Here is a 17,075-nt window from a genome sequence, read left to right as displayed (position 1 = left end):
AGTAGGGCTATCGTAAATGAGGGTCACATGAAGTACATTTTTTGAGAGAAGGCACGTTACGAAAAAAGTTGCGTCAGTTTGTTTTCTTTTTGTATTGGACACAGATCATCCCGTCTTCAAATTGATCGATTATTAACGTTTAAAAATACCTAACGTTGTATTAAAAAAGTAGTTTGAAATGTTTTGGTAAAGTTTACATGTAACTTTTGATACATTTTGTAGTGAAGTGGCGAAAGTTGGAAGCTGTGTTTTTCTGGATGAAACGGTCCAAATAAATTGACATTTTGGATATATATCGACGGAATTAATCGAACAAAAGGACCATTTGTGATGTTTATGGGACATATTGGAGTGCCAACAAAATTATTTCGTCAAAGGCATGATTTATATTTTATTTCTGCGTTTTGTGTCGTGCTTGCAGTGTTGAATTATGCTACTCTTTGTTTACTGTTGTGCTATCATCAGATAATAGCATCTTATGCTTTCGCCGAAAAGCCTTTTTGAAATCTGACAGGTTGGCTGGATTCACAACGAGTGTAGCTTTAATTTGGTATCTTACATGTGTGATTTAATGAAAGTTTGATTTTTATATCATGTTATTTGAATATGGCGCGCTGTATTTTCCCTGGCTATTGGCCGGTGGAACGTTTGCGTCCCACCTGCCCCAGAGAGGTTAAGACAGGTTAAGACACTAACAGCTTACAGACGGTAGGCAATTAAGGTCACAGTTATGAAAAATTAGGACACTAAAGAGGCCTTTCTACTGACTCAAAGAAAGATGCCCAGGGTCCCTGCTCATCTACATTAACGTGCCTTAGGCATGCTGCAAGGAGGCATGAGGACTGCAGATATGGCCAGGGCAATGAATTGCAATGTCCGTACTGTGAGACACCTAAGACAGCACTACAGGGAGACAGGATGGACAGCTGATCGTCCTCGCAGTGGCAGACCACGTGTAACAACACCTGCACAGGATCGGTACATCCGAACTTCACACCTGCGGCCGGTGGAACAGGATGCGGCCGGACAGGTACAGGATGGCAACAACAACTGCTCAAGTTACACCAGGATTGCACAATCCCTCCATCAGTGCTCAAACTGTCCGCAATAGAGGGCTTCTAGTCCTGTTGTAAGGCAGGTCCTCACCGGCAACAACGTCGCATATGGGCACAAACCCACCGTCGCTGGAACAGACAGGACTGGCAAAAAGTGCTCTTCACTGACGAGTCGAGGTTTTGTCTCACCAGGGGTGATGGTCGGATTTGCGTTTATCGTAGAAGGAATGAGCGTTACACCGAGGCCTATACTCTGGAGCGGGATCGATTTGGAGGTGGAGCATCCGTCATGGTCTGGGGCGGTGTGTCACAGCATCATCGGACTAAGCGTGATGTCAATGCAGTCAATCTCAACGCTGTGCGTTACAGGGAAGACATCCTCCTCCCTCATGTGGTACCCTTCCTGCAGGCTCATCCTGACATGACCCTCCAGCATGACAATGCCACCAGCCATACTGCTTGTTCTGTGCGTGATTTCCTGCAAGACAGGAATGTCAGTGTTCTGCCATGGCCAGCGAAGAGCCCGGCTCTCAATCCCATTGAGCACGTCTGGGACCTGTTGGATCGGAGGGTGAGGGCTAGGGCCATTCCCCCGAGAAATGTCCAGGAATATATACACTACATAAATATATATGTATAAACTTAGCAAAAAAAGAAACTGCGTATATTTTCAGCAAACTAAACATGTGTAAATATTTGTATGAACATAACAAGATTCAACAACTGACACAAAGAACTGAGACATAAACAGAGTTCCTCTGTCCAGTGTCTGTGTTCTTTTGCCCATCTTAATCTTTTATTTTTATTGGCCAGTCTGAGAAATGGGTTTTTCTTTGCAGCTCTGCCTAGAAGGCCAGCATCCCGGAGTCGCCTCTTCACTGTTGACGTGGAGACTGGTGTGTTGCAGGTACTATTTAATGAAGCTGCCAGTTGTTTCTGTTTAGAGCCAGTCTGCGCTGTTCTGTGAACGAAGTAGTACACAGCGTTGTACGAGATCTTGGCTGTACTGTTTACACCTTCTGTAGAGACCCATCCACTTAGCAAGACTTAGTTAAATATGTATATATAAAATGAATATTCATGTGTGGTCATAACATGATTTTGTGACAAACCACAACATCATGTGACCGTATCAAGTGTCCAAAACACAAATATATGGCGCATGCATCCGTTTATGTACTGTACATGTGCACCTCACTCAGGTTTCAACTCAGTATTCCATACATAAAGGCCATGTAACCTATGTGATAAGTGTGTGTGCAACAGTATATAAAGTATGCTAATGTACTGGTGTGAAGGCATTTGGGCAGTGGTGAAAAATCCTTCAGTAAAAATACTTTAAAGTACTACTGTCATGAATTATTGTAAACAAAAGGACTCTTAGATTTCTTCAAGACAAAACGTTATTATTTAATTATTGCGGTAAAGGAGCTCGCCAACGACCCCCCCCCCCCCCCGGTGATTCGTCGAGAGACCAACGACAAAAGATACCATGGCCTTTTATAGCTAAGACACCCCCTTCCGTCTACACGGCAAACAACAGATGTATGGAATGGGTCACAAGGTTAAGATGTGTGTGAAAAATGCTTAGAATTCACAGCAGACATTATCTGCTATAAAAACTTCTCATTGTGTAGAAACCAGGGTCTGCCTCCGAGGCATCTCTCCCTGGTACCTTCCAGTCGGGCACACAGACACTATTCATGCTATGGATTGCGGTCTTTATAGGTTTATCACGAATCCATCGTTAATCCACTGTCAGTTTTAAATCTCCCAGAGGCCCACATTCAGTAGAACACACACAGTTGAGTGTTCTAACAACCCCTTATTCTGTTGCATAAAACAACCATTTGATGCAATTACAGTATTATAAAAATAATCTTGCAATTTTTCTCTCACAATACTTCAGTATTTTGGGGGGTATCTGTACATTATTTTACTATTTATATTTCTGGCAACTTTTACTTCACTACATCCCGAAAGAAAATAATGTTCATTTTACTCCAGACATTTTCCCTGACACGTAAAAGTACTTGTAACATTTTGACAGGAAAACTGTCCATTTCACACACTTATCAAGAGAACATCCCTGGTCACCTCTACTGCATTTAATTTGGCAGACTCACTAAACAAATGCTTCGTTTGTAATTTATGTTTGAGTGTGCCCCGGGGTATCTGTAATAAAAAAAAAAATTGGGCTGTCTGGTTTAATAGAAAGAATTTTAAATGATTTATACTTTTGATACTTAAGTATAAAAAGTAAATGGAATTGCAAAAATGTACTTAAGTATTTTTTTAAACTAATTCTGTTAGACTTTTACTCAAGTAGTATTTTACTGCGTGACTTTTACTTTTGTCATTTTCTATTAAGGTACTTCAGATTTACTCAAGTATGATAATTTAGTACTTTTCCCACCACTGGATATGGCTGGGGGTTTATTGCATTTATTTCACAAAACCCCATCAATTTAGACAAGTGTGTCTGGTTAAGCATCATCTAATATTTTTTTATCTGAACACTTTGTTTACCTGGAATTTTTCCTTACTGTAGGCTACTACTACTTTTAGTCTTAATCTTTACTGCACTAGTCACTGTTTAGCACATGACCTCACATGTGAATCCTTAAAGAGATGGGCGGGGCTGGCTTAAGAGGGTGTGAACAACACAAAATGGGTGTAGACAAAGGAGAGCACTCCAGTAGGTACCAAAATAATCAAAGGCCCTTTTCTCAAAAGTGAGTTTACAAGTTCATCAACTTTCAAAGCAGATTTACTTTCCCATTGTTCCTCAAAAATCCAGTGTATGATATACCATTTTGTAGCTCTGAGTCTCTAATTTGATCCAATGTAAAAAACACAATTTCAAATTTTGCTACATAAGACCGAATCCAGGTTGTGAGTCACAAATATTGAATTTGGCCTTTACTACTATAGCCCAGGGAAACGCATTAAATAACACATTCATAAATGGCAAAAAATATAGTAAAACAATAAATCATAAGAAACAAGGATGACATGTTTGTCCTATAGGAGATATAAGAAAGCTCAGGAAATATATATATATCTATATTTATTTATTTTTTTACACATATTTAACCTTATTTTGTGTAGGCACAAAACTCCCTTCGTACTTTCATTCATAAAAAAAAAAAAGAGTACAGGGTGTCACTCGTGAGGGTCGTACACCATCGTGTTCGTGAGAGTCTCGCCTTTCCATAGAGTGGCATAATAGTTTCAGACACTACCAGTGGTGGAAAAAGTACCCCATCGTCATACTTAAAGAAACCTTAACAGAAAATGACTCAAGTAAAAGTGAAAGTCACCCAGTAAAATACTACTTGAGTGAAAGTCTAAAAGTATTTGATTTTAAATATACTTAAGTATCAAAAGTGAAAGTAAAAATCATTTAAAATTCCTTATATTAGGCAAACCAGACGGTATGATTTTCTTGTTTTTTTAATTCATGGAGTGTCAGGGGCACACTCCAACACTGACATAATTTACAAATTAAGCATTTGTGTTTAGTGAGTCCGCCAAATAAGACGCAGTAGGGATGAGCAGGGATGTTCTCTTGATAAGTGTGTGAATTGGACCATTTTCCAGTCCTGCTAAGCATTCAAAATGTAACGAGAACTTTTGGGTGTCAGGGAAAATGTAAGGAGTAAAAATTACATTACTTTCTTTAGGAATGTTCTGAAGTAAAAGTAATCAAAAAAATAATAGTAAAGTACATATACTCCAAAAAACGACTAAGTAGTACTTTAAAAGTATTTCTACTGAAGCACTTTTCACCACTGGACATTACAGACATTTCCGTGAGAACACCGATTTAGGGATGTCTCATGGTCTGACAAACACTGCTCTAGCGTTGCCACCTATCACCAAAGATGCGGGAGTGCTACATCAACGTATGCGGTGGATTGAGACACAACCACAAAAAAATCTCTAGCTTACATTTTTTTTGATTGTTACTTTGACGCACCGGTCCGTCAATCAACTCTAGGGGGCAAAAAAAAAAAAATTTAATAACTCATCTCTGTACCCCACATACAATTATCTGCAAGGTCCCTCAGTCGAGCTGTGAATTTCAAACACAGATTCAACCAAAACGACCAGGGAGGTTTTCCAATGCCTCAAAGAACAGCACCTATTGGTATATATATATATATATTTTTTTAAGTAGACAATGGTGACTTTAAAAAAGGAAGCCTGTACAATATAAAAAATATTCCAAAACATGCATCCTGTTTGCAACAATGCACAAAGTAATACTGCAAAACATGTGGCAAATTAACTTTTTGTCCTGAATACAAAGTGTTATGTTTGGGGCAATTAAAATACAACACATTACCTCGTCTTGCACAGGCAAAATTCTGGTTCAGTCTGCTTTCCACCAGACACTTAAAGATTACTTCACCTTTCAGCAGGACAATAACTTAAAACACAAGGCCAAATTACATTTACATTTACATTTTAGTCATTTAGCAGACGCTCTTATCCAGAGCGACTTACAGTAGAGTGCATACATTTTATTACATTTTTTACATACTGAGACAAGGATATCCCTACCGGCCAAGAGCAGACGCTCTTATCCAGAGCGACTTACAGTAGAGTGCATACATTTTATAGCATTTTATTTTTTTATTTATTTTTACATACTGAGACAAGGATATCCCTACCGTCCAAACCCTCCCTACCGGCCAAACCCTCCCTAACCCGGACGACGCTATGCCAATTGTGCGTCGCCCCACGGATCTCCCGGTTGCGGCCGGCTGCGACAGAGCCTGGGCGCGAACCCAGAGACTCTGGTGGCGCAGCTAGCACTGCGATGCAGTGCCCTAGACCACTGCGCCACCCGGGAGTAAACACAACAAATCTGGCAAGACCTGAAAAATGGTCTAAGAACCAATTTGACAAGAGCTTTAGAAGAATAATGGGCAAATGTTGCACAACCCAGGTGCGGCAAGCTCTTAGAAACTCACCCAGAAAGACTCTCAGCCGTAGTCGCTGCCAAAGGTGATACCACAAATTATTGATTCAGGGGTGTGAACACTTACGTAAATGAGATATTGCTGTATTTCATTTTCATGAAGGGGCACATTATTACATTGCTGCTAGTCACTTGTCTATGGAACTTGTTCAGTTTTTCTTTTTTAGCAAAGATTTCAAAAACATGTTTTCACTTTGTCATTATGGGTTAGGGTTAGATGTGTGTAACTGGTTGAGAAAAATGTATTTAATCCATTTTGAATTCAGGCTGTAACAACTAAATGTGGAAAAAGTCAAGGTGTATGAATACTTTCTGAAGGCACTGTATAGACCTAGCAAACAGAGCTAGAGGAAATGCAGTGTATATGCTAGTACCCCTGCCACTGACCTTGATCTTAGCGGTGTACTCCCCACGGCCCCCGAACAGGCCCAGCCCCCCCAGCAGGATGTCCGCATCAGCACAGAAGCGGATGGCCTCCACCGAGTGGGCCGAGTAACCCCAGCCACCCCCGTGACCTATGACATTACACAAGAAGTTGCGATAAGTCAGCTCTGCAGCATCATCTGTGCTCATAACAATACAATGAGGTTAGTTTTACTAGAAGCATCCAGTCACTGCCATATGACATATGAACATATAGTGGAATACTGTTCAAACACTTCCTAAAGCATCCTTGAATTAATGCAACCTTGAATTACAATAAGCTTGAATTGGCACGTTTTTAATATATCACTGGTAATGAAGTATATGTAATGTTGTTTCTGGCTGGAAGGTCTTGTAAATAAATGAATCAAACCAAAATCAGGAAAAAGGGATAAGAGAAAAAGTGATAAGAGAAATGGCTGAGTGTGACAAATACTGTAGAAGATGAGAAATTAAAACCATGATCTCCTGTTAGTCATCAGGAAAAATCCCATGTGTGAAAGTTTGTGTGTGGACTGAGGACTCACTCTCAAAGCGGTTGACCACGCTGTAGTCTTCTTTGGAGTAGACCTTCATAACTGCCTGAGTCTCCTCTTCTGTGCTGGTCACACCCATCTTCAGCTCCTGCATGGTCGCCAGCGTATCCAGGCAACCTGGTCACAACACACACAGGGTACTTCCTGTTAGTGACTAACATTCTTGCTTAACATTATCAGCGGAATTGACACCTCTGTTAATTGTTTTGTCTATTTTTGTTATGCTTTTTTTAAAGTGCTTGGCAGTACTGCTGTAATAGTGCTGTGCCAAAGTGGGTTATAGTACAGAACAATGCTTTTCCTATAGCTAGGCCTTTCTGAAAGTATGCACATGTATAATGTTCCCATGCCCGGAGAGAATAAGATTAAATAAATAAGATCTAACACTAAGTACTAAAGGCGTTTTCAATAGCTATCAAAAGAAAATGTCAAAAGTGCTTCAGTGTAAAGAGGAGAGAGGGAGGGAGTGAGAGAGACAGTGACAGCCGAGTGACGGGACCACTGATATCAAGCAACATACATTTGGCAAATAGTTGCATTGATGCACTGAGCTGGCAGAGCCATGTCAAATTTAAATACTGAGGCAAATAGTAAAATAGTATGTATCAAATAGCTGACTGTATTTCCTGGCCAACACAGCCAAAATATTTAAGGGATAAACAGATCCACTTTATATTTTCTTGAAAATAATGGACAACGTGATATTGGCATTATTTCCAAGATAATTGTAGAGCGGAAGCGTTTAAGCAGTTTTTTTTGTGACAGTTGTTTGAATACATAAATAACAATAAACTGATGATGTGCAATTTTGCCTGGCTTAGAAGAGTTGCTGTGTTGTCCGGACACACTGTTCATTACAGTAGAGGAGATCACATTGCATATCAAACACTAGGCAAAAAGTTTGCTAAATAGTCTGTTAGCAAATCTGCCAATATCACAAACTAATTCTACAATAGCAGTTGCTGAAAACAGCTGTTCAAACTAGAAACATGTGGGAGGATTTGACGGCATAGCGCCACTTGCAGTCTGCATCGTTTTGTTCCCAGTAAATATGACCCGGGACCCACTACTCTATCAGTAAAAATCCACAGAAAGAGGTCCGTCAAATTCGCATCATCATTCTGATTTTACCTAGTATGTGCAGGGCTCCGTGGGAGCGGGTGGTGGTGGTGTGGGAGCCGGCGGGAAGTGCCAGCTCTGGGCTGAGGATGCTGCAGCTGGCCTGGAGGTCCGTGGCCGAGGGCACACGGGCATCGGCTATCACGGCGTTGTAGCACCACATCTCCCTCGATGCGGGCAGAAATCTACAGGTGGGAGGACAGTGAGGAGTTGAAAGGTCAAATAGAGGGTATTAAAGGATGTGTGTGTGTGTGTGTGTGTGTAAGGTAAAAAGGTTACAGAGCATTCAGCATTCAGACCCCTTGACTTTTTTCACATTTTGCTAGGTTACAACCTTATTATAAAACAAATTTAACAAATAGATTTGCAAAATTTCAAAAGCCCTGTTTTTTCGCTTTGTTATTATGGGGTATTGTGTATAGATTGATGAGGAGCATTTTCATTTAATCAATTTTAGAATAAGGCTGTAAGGTAACAAAATGTCCAAAAAAACGGAAGGGGTCTGAATACTTTCCAAATGCACTGTATTTCGTAGACCAGACGTTTCTCAAGGGATAGGCGAGATGGCTTAAATGTCATAATATTTTTCACATTTTTAACAGTTTGACAGTATTTTATACTTTTGAATAATAACCTTACATTCTAAATATGCTTTATGAGTAGTGCATGACCATAGCATGGCAACAAATGAATTATAAGGGGTTTTAGTCGGGCTAACTCCATCCTGCCTGTTTTATAATGTTTAATCAAACTTCAACCAAAAATTTGAGGACCAGTAGTGAAGTAGTCCTATTTGCCAATTTCCAAAGGAATCAAAATCCTCTTTTGCCTCAAACTTTGCTACTACACATTTGTTCAATTACAGAATTCAGTTGTATTCCTTAATTTTAAGCATTTTTATCAATTTGTTAATTTCACACACTCATGTAATACCATTTACACATAGTCACATTTGTTTTATCCCTGTGAATTCTTTTCATCTCTGTATACCATGGAAGGGCAACTAGCGCTTAACCATTTACAACAAATCTATTTTTTTCCCCACTTACATAGAGTTAGAATAATAGAATACACAAGGTGCAATTTAGAAATGTGGTTGTGCATCAGCAATCAATTAGCCCATGCCATCTAGCGGTCAGCTATCTAAACTTGTAGTAAGCATGGTCGAATTACAGATTGGGGTGGGGCCTATTGATTATCAGTTATCATATTCAAAACTGCAAACATTTGCCTCTTGAACCCTGTCCAGTGGGCGCAACAGCGTCTCTACTTCCTAAGGCGGCTGATGCGGGAATTGCTACATCCATGACCGGAAAGCACTCCAGCGGAAGGTAAAGACGGCCCATTACATCACGGAGTGTGCTCCTACCCATCAGGGACATACAGTACCAGTCAAAAGTTTACATACAACTTCTCATTCAAGGGTTTTTCTTTATTTTCACTATTTTCTACATTGTAGAATAATAGTGAAGACATCAAAACAATGAAATAACACATATGCAATCATGTAGTAACCAAGCAAGTGATTGGTACAAGCATACTACTTCAAAGCAGCCACACTTTGTCTTGACAGCTTTGCACACACTTGGCATTCCCTCAACGAGCTTCAACTGGAATGCTTTTCCAACAGTCTTGAAGGACTGTCTTGAAGGAGTTGGCTGCTTTTCCTTCACTCTGGGGTCCAACTCATCCCAAACCATCTCAATTGGGTCGGGGTGATTTTGGAGGCCAGGTCATCTGATGCAGCACTCCATCACTCTCCTTCTTGGTCAAATAGCCCTTACACAGCCTGGAGGTGTGTTGGGTCATTGTCCTGTTGAAAAACAAATGATAGTCCCACTGAGCCCAAACCAGATGGGATGGCGTATCGTTGCAGAATGCTGTGGTAGTCATGCTGGTTAAGTGTGCTTTGAAATCACTGACAGTTTCGCCAGCAAAGCACCCCCACACCTCATCCTCCATGCTTCACGTGGGAACCGCGCATGCGGAGATTCTTTTTTTTTAACTTAACAGATCAAAAGGACAGATTTCCACCGGTCTAATGTCTATTGCTCATGTTTCTTGGCCGAAGCAAGTCTCTTCTTCTTATTGGTGATGGCTATTTAAAGAATGCCAAATATAAAATATATTTTGATTTGTTTAACACTGTTTTGGTTACTACATGATTCCATGTGTGTTATTTCATAGTTTTAATGTCTTCACTATTATTCTACAATGTAGAAAATAGTAAAAATAAAGAATAACCATTGAATGAGTAGGTGTTCTAAAACTTTTGACCGGTAGTGTATGTGACTAGTTTCAGGAAACTAGCCATATGTTGCGCTTCATCACTTCACTTCATAGGAAGCGAATAGCCTAGTTGATTTAGCCACAGAAGAAATCAGCAACCTTCCAGCAACCATGTAGCACGCTTTTGAATATTTGAGCTGGTCGGCATGTGTAGGTAATTCTGTCTAAAGCTGCTTTTAATATATATATATTGCGTAGTAGATATATTACTGCATATATAAGTGTTGCTCTCCACTATCTGGAGGACCGAGTTTTAAAATCAGTGGAATTGGAGTATTATAGCTAAGGAAATGAGAAAATACCTGTCGCCGGATTACGTCTTTAAACTAAGGGCAACCATGGAATCCGGGACAGAGAGGGAGAAGTTAGTTAATTTTGTCAGAAAGTAATTTTCATTTCAAGTTAAGTGTACTGTCAGCAAGCTAACGGCTGGCTGGTTCGTTACGTGTATGTTCTGTGTAGTCATATTATTCGTATCTCAGAGCCATTTGCTTTGCTAGTTATAGCCTGATGTTAGCTAGCTAAGATTAAACATGGTTGGTTAGCTACCTGCAGTTTCAAGCAGTGTAGTAATGTCACGAGTTGGGATTATGATTCATTGTTTAGCTAGCTAGCTACATGTCTTAACAAAAGACTCCACTATGCAAGTAAACATTTCAAATGAATGTTGATGTCACAGCGACAACTGTTGATATACATAGCTGGTAAATTCGCTCTGGCTATAGACGCCAATTTCAGAGCACTCTTGCCTGAGTGTGCCAGAGCTCAGAATAACTGACGAATTAACCAACTCTCAACACCCGTTGAATATGGCCGGTGTCAGTAAACGTGGGCAACAATTGCAGTCACCAACGCTCTGGATAACAAAAACAGCCTAACCAGCTCTGCTAGGGCGAGTAAAATGGTCAGAGTGAGCTGTTCTCTCATTGTCTGGAAGTAGCTAGCCAAAATTAGACAGCTTGGGTGCTTGACTGCTGTTATTAGGACAAAACCCTTGAAGAGTTGGGTGGAGCTAAAGCTTAAGAGGGTGTGAACGATGCAGAATGGGTGTAGACAAAGAGGAGCTCTCCAATGGGTGTACCAAAACATTCAAAGGCCATTATCTCAAAAAGTGAGGTTACAAGTTCATCGACTTTCAAAACAGAATTACTTTCCCGTTGTTCCTCAACTGTAGTTTATGATATACACTTTTCTAGCTCTGGGTCTCTACATTTATCCGATGTAAAAAGCACAATTTTAAATTTCAAAAACATAATCGAGCCGGTCGGTCACATACTGACGTGATGTATCCGAGTCTCATCTGGTTGAGTTTTCGATATTGCAGATATGAAGCAGGGGGGAAAGTCTGTGGTCCGGGTGTTGAAGTTTATAGCCGGAGATGCTCATTTCTCGTAGTAGCTCGTGTTGGCTCGCAGTTCTTTCCCAATTTGTTTAGTCTAGTATTTTGTCAGTTTGTGTCCCTTCTGGGAGAGATGAAAACTCAGTGGTTCGTCTTGTTATCAGAGTGTGTTATTCAGCAAAAGTTCCTCTCAGGTTATCGTTTCTCTCGGAGTCAGATGTAAGGATTCAACATATCAGTGTTCATATGGGATGAACTTGAGACTAAAGGCGTCCATATGCTTCCCAGACAAAACCGGTCGGAAGACTTTGTGCATATATTATGACAACATTTTGTGAGGTTTTTGTTAGTTTTGGACTTCGGTGAGTTTTTTTCCCAGCTGTTCGGGGGGGATGAAACATGGAGGCAAGCCGAAAATTGCAGCCGACTCATTGGTGATTGGTCAACAGTAGGTATTCTTCAATAAAGCCTTTGTCATTCAATGAGACGACTCGTTTTCATACAAATACTGCACCAAGCATCTTATTTAGATGTAAAATTGCACAACTACAATCTCCTCAGCAAAAACGTCAAAATGAATGACAGATTTCTTGATTTATCTTAGATTAATTTGGAGTATTTTGAGGACGTGTATACTGGCTACGGCACAGTCTCAAAAAGGACAAACAGTACTATTGATGCTTTATTTCTCCTTGTTTTTCTAGCGAATATCTTTTAAGGAGTTCGGCTAGGCGACATCCGAAATTAAAGCACGCGGACACCTTTACTCATAAGGGTTCACAGCAGGATAAAATGCACTTTGAACCAATAAAACAATGTGCAGGATGAAATTTGTAGTTTAGAGGTTTGAACCATGGTTAAGATAAAATCTGTATCTTTTCATATTACAGTAAAAGACGTATTACACTTAAAACATGGAAATCAAAAGGAAAAATATCACACTATAGATTGGGTTCATACCAATCACGTGGTGAACCATTCAGTTTAATACATTATTTAGAACCATGTCAAATGTCTCATTTGGCACCATTTCTGTCCTTAGAACAAAGAAAGCACCAGGCCAAAAATATCACAATTTCTTTGTCAACTCATTTGGTGCCAGGATGCTTTCATAAGTGTCTACATTTGACCCCCCCCCCCCCCCCCCTTGAACCCGTTGGGATACCTATGGGTGTAAAAGGGCTCTGCTGACAGGATGTTGGGGAAAAACAGTTTGTCTTGTGATCAGCTTGCCAGGGGCGCTGTCAATTACAGGATCTGTATTTCTTGTTATGGAACGTCAAGAGTTACCCACTTGTGGCCTCAACAACACAACATCGACAATGCAAAAACAATAAAAATTAAGAAAATGCAAGAATACGAACAAAGTAAATGGCAGTAGAATAGAAATTACTTTTTTCATAAGTATAATACAGGATGGCACAATTTATAGTCCAATATTTACACATGTATTGGGGATGGTGGGTGAATAAATTGAGCAGTATAATACGAGTCTGGTAGCAGCAGATGTGGTGCGTGTGTGTCATGAATGTATGTGTGCGTGTATGTCTCTGTGTGGGTGTGTGCATGAGTGAGTGGATGTGTGCTAAGGTGCAGAGAATCAGAGCAGGTGGTCAGTCCAGTTCAAGTGTTCAGCAGTCTGATGGCTTGTAGATGGTAGAAATTGTGTCCATAATATATTTGCATCGTTGGTTTCAGACCTCATGCTCTGATACCATCTGCCCGACGGTAAGGGAGAGAACAGCTCGTGACTGAGGTGTGTGGGGTCCTTGATGATGCTGCGTGCCTTCCTCAGGCACCGTTTGGAGTATACAGTACCAGTCAAAGGTTTGGACACACCTCATTCCAGGGTTTTTCTTAATTTTTACAATTTTCTACATTGCAGAATAATAGTGAAGACATCAAAACTATGAAATAATATAGTAACTAAAAAAGTGTTTGCCTTATTACAGCTTTGCACACTATTGGCAATCTCTCAACCAGCTTCATGAGGTAATGACCTGGAATGCATTTCAATTAACAGGTGTGCCTCCTTAAAAGTTAATTTGTGGAATTTCTTTCCTTCATAATACTTTTGAGCCAATCAGTTGTGTTGTGACAATGAGGACCGCCACAGGAATGAAAGACCCAAAGTTACTTCTGCTGCAGAGGATAAGTTCATTAGAATTACCAGCCTCAGAAATTGCAGCCCAAATGAATGCTTCAGAGTAACAGACACATCTCAACATCAACTGTTCAGAGGAGACTGTGTGAATCAGACGTTCATAGTCGAATTGCTTGAAAGGAACCACTACTAAAGGACACCAATAATAAGAAGACTTGCTTGGACCAAGAAACACGAGCAATTGACATTAGACCGGTGGAAGTTTGTCCTTTGGTCTGGAGTCCAAATTTGAGATTTTTGGTTCCAACCGCCGTGTCTTTGTGAGACGCAGTGTGGGTGAACGGATGATCTCCGCCTGTGTATTTCCCACCGGATTACAAGGAAGAGGAGTTGTTATGGTGTGGGTGTGCTTTGCTGGTGACACTGTCTGATTTATTTACAATTCAAGGCACACTTAACCAGCATGGATACCACAGCATTCTGCAGCGATATGCCATCCCATCTGGTTTGTGCTTAGTGGGACTATCATTTGTTTTTCAACAGGACAATAACCCAACACACCTCTAGGCTGTGTAAGGGCTATTTTACCAAGAAAGAGAATGAGGGTGTACTGCATCAGATGACCTGGTCTCCACAATCCCTCGACCTCAACCAAATTGAGATGGTTTGGGATTAGTCAGACAGCAAGTGCAAACAAGTGCTCAACATGAGGGAACTCCTTATCTTATCTTGGATAGTGGGCAGCATTCAGAATTTTGGATGAAAAGCGTGCCCAAATTAAACTGCCTGCTACTCATGCCCAGAAGCTAAGATATGCATATTGTTAGTAGATTTGGATAGAAAACACTCTGAAGTTTCTAAAACAGTTTGAATCATGTCCGTGACCATAACATGTCCGTGATGGTGACCGTGACCATTTCGCCGAGGACCATTTGTCATCGGCGAAACCCCGAGGACAAACCACACAAACCATTTATTTCTGCGTTTTGTGTCGCGCCTGGAGGGTTGAAATATGATGGTCTGTGTTTGCTATCCTCAGATAATAGCATTGTTCGCTTTCGCCGTAAAGCTTTTTTGAAATCTGACACGTTGGCTGATTCACAACAAGTGTAGCTTTAATTTGGAATATTGAATGTGTGATTTCATGAAAGTTGAATTTTTATAGTAATTTATTTGAATTTGGCGCTCTGCATTTTCACTGGATGTTGGCCAGTTGGGACGCTAGCGTCCCACATATCCCAGAGAAGATAACTGTTGGAAAAGCGTTCCAGGTGAAGCTGGTTGAGAGAATGCCAAGAGTGTGCAAAGCTGTCATCAAGGCAAAGGGTGGCTATTTGAACAATCTCAAATATAAAATATAGTATATTTTGATTTGTTTAACTTCTTATGGCTGGGGGCAGTATTGAGTAGCTTGGATGAATCAGGTGCCTAGAGTAAACTGCCTGCTACTCAGGCCCAGAAGCTAAGATATGCATATTATTAGTCGATTTGGATAGAAAACACTCTGAAGTTTCTAAAACTGTTTGAATGATGTCTGTGCGTATAACAGAACTCATATGGCAGGCAAAAACCTGAGAAAAAATCAAACCAGGAAGTGGGAAATCTGAGGTTTGTAGGTTTGCCTATCCAATATACAGTGTGTATGGGGTCATATTGCACTTCCTAAGGCTTCCACTAGATGTCAACAGTCTTTAGAACCTTGTTTCAGGCTTCTACTGTGAAGGATGAGAGAATGAGAGCTGATTGAGTCAGGGGTCTGGCAGAGTGCCACGAGCTCACTCAGGCGCGCCCCCGTGAGAGGTAGCTGCGTTCCTTTTCGTTTCTGAAGACAAAGGAATTCTCCAGTTGAAACATTATTGAAGATTTGTTAAAAACATCCTAAAGATTGATTCTATACATCGTTTGACATGTTTCTACGAACTGTAATGGATTTCTTTTTAATTCTTGAATTTAGATTTTTTAACTAAACGCGCGAACAAAAAGGAGGTATTTGGACATAAATTATGGACTTCATCGAACAAAACAAACATTTATTGCGGAACTGGGAGTGCATTCCGATGAAGATCATCAAAGGTAAGTGAATATTTATAACGCTATTTGAGTTTTGTGACACCTCTCCTTTGGAGAATGGCTGTATGTTTTTCTGTGACTTGGCGCTGACCTAACATAATCGCAAGGTGTGCTTTCGCCGTAAAGCCTTTTTGAAATCAGACACTGTGGTTGGATTAAGGAGAGGTTTATCTTTAAAATGGTGTATAATACTTGTATGTTTGAGGAATTTTAATTATGAGATTTATGCTGTTTTGAATTTGGCGCCCTGCAATTTAACTGGTTGTTGGTTAGGTGGGATGCTAGCGTCCCACATGTCCCAGAGAAGTTAAAAGGTTCCCAGACTGTTTCATTAGGTTGTGGGAACAGTCTGGTGAGAACATTGCGGGGACATCACAAAAGGTATTGTTGGATTCGGGCTAAACTTTGAACATTGAGATATTAAATACATGGTAGATCAGAAGCATAGAAGATAAGGAGTGAAAGAGACTGGGTTTTATGTCAGAAGTTAATGGTTTTCTGTGGAAAGAGATGGCTTTGGAATGTGTTGGGTGGAGATCTTGGAAACTAACAATTTCACTAAAGGAGAGAGGGTAATGTATAATGTTTATATTATGTCAGGATATGTTACTGAGGGAGAGAGGGTAAATGTATAACATTTACATTGTCAGGATATGTTATTGTTAGCCATCAGGGATACTCTGGGAGGAGAAGAGACACAGTTTTGTATCAATAACCATGACAGCCTTGAGGTGGGGAGGAGTGAGCACTTTGGGGTAGAGGTCTGGTTAGATTTAGTGAGGAAGAACAGATATCTCTAAAGTTCTGTCTAGCAACAGAGATGCATTGGATGTTCAGTTGTGGAGGACGAGACTCGGCCTAGGAGAAAGGGTTAAATATCAGTGTTTGTGTGACATTTTTTTTTGTCTGAATTACAGCTGTAACGACCCTTTGGGAAGAATTAAACTATATATATACCTACGTGGGTGATTGAAAGACGAACTTTGTTGCCGGTTGTCGTGGTAATATAATGAAAGTTTAGATGCGATCACCATATAAGCCTGGAAGGAGGAGAGATGACTAGAAACGATTCGGTTGGCCGTTTTATGTATGGATTAATTGTCGGAGTAGAGGTCCTTGTGCATTTCAGGTAAAATAACAACAATGTTTA

The 17,075-nt window shown here is 40.4% G+C and overlaps 1 protein-coding gene across 26 annotated transcripts in view; it reads right to left on the bottom strand.

Annotated features, from left to right (window-relative positions):
• Positions 1–17,075, bottom strand: part of LOC139547192 (E3 ubiquitin-protein ligase MYCBP2) — a 313,317-nt gene that overhangs the window by 140,337 nt on the left and 155,905 nt on the right. For all 26 annotated transcript variants that reach the window (XM_071356258.1, XM_071356266.1, XM_071356259.1 and 23 more), the window contains 3 exons: positions 8,136–8,308; positions 6,996–7,121; positions 6,433–6,560 (listed from right to left, as the gene is read on the bottom strand). In XM_071356258.1, the coding sequence (XP_071212359.1) occupies positions 6,433–6,560; positions 6,996–7,121; positions 8,136–8,308 (427 nt within the window). The remainder of the gene's footprint in view (positions 1–6,432; positions 6,561–6,995; positions 7,122–8,135; positions 8,309–17,075) is intronic.

The sequence above is a fragment of the Salvelinus alpinus genome, chromosome 20, assembly GCF_045679555.1.
Source record: "Salvelinus alpinus chromosome 20, SLU_Salpinus.1, whole genome shotgun sequence".
NCBI lineage: Eukaryota > Metazoa > Chordata > Actinopteri > Salmoniformes > Salmonidae > Salvelinus > Salvelinus alpinus.
The sequence above is the reverse complement of the archived record's forward strand: the minus strand, read 5'-3'. Positions and strand labels throughout refer to the sequence as shown.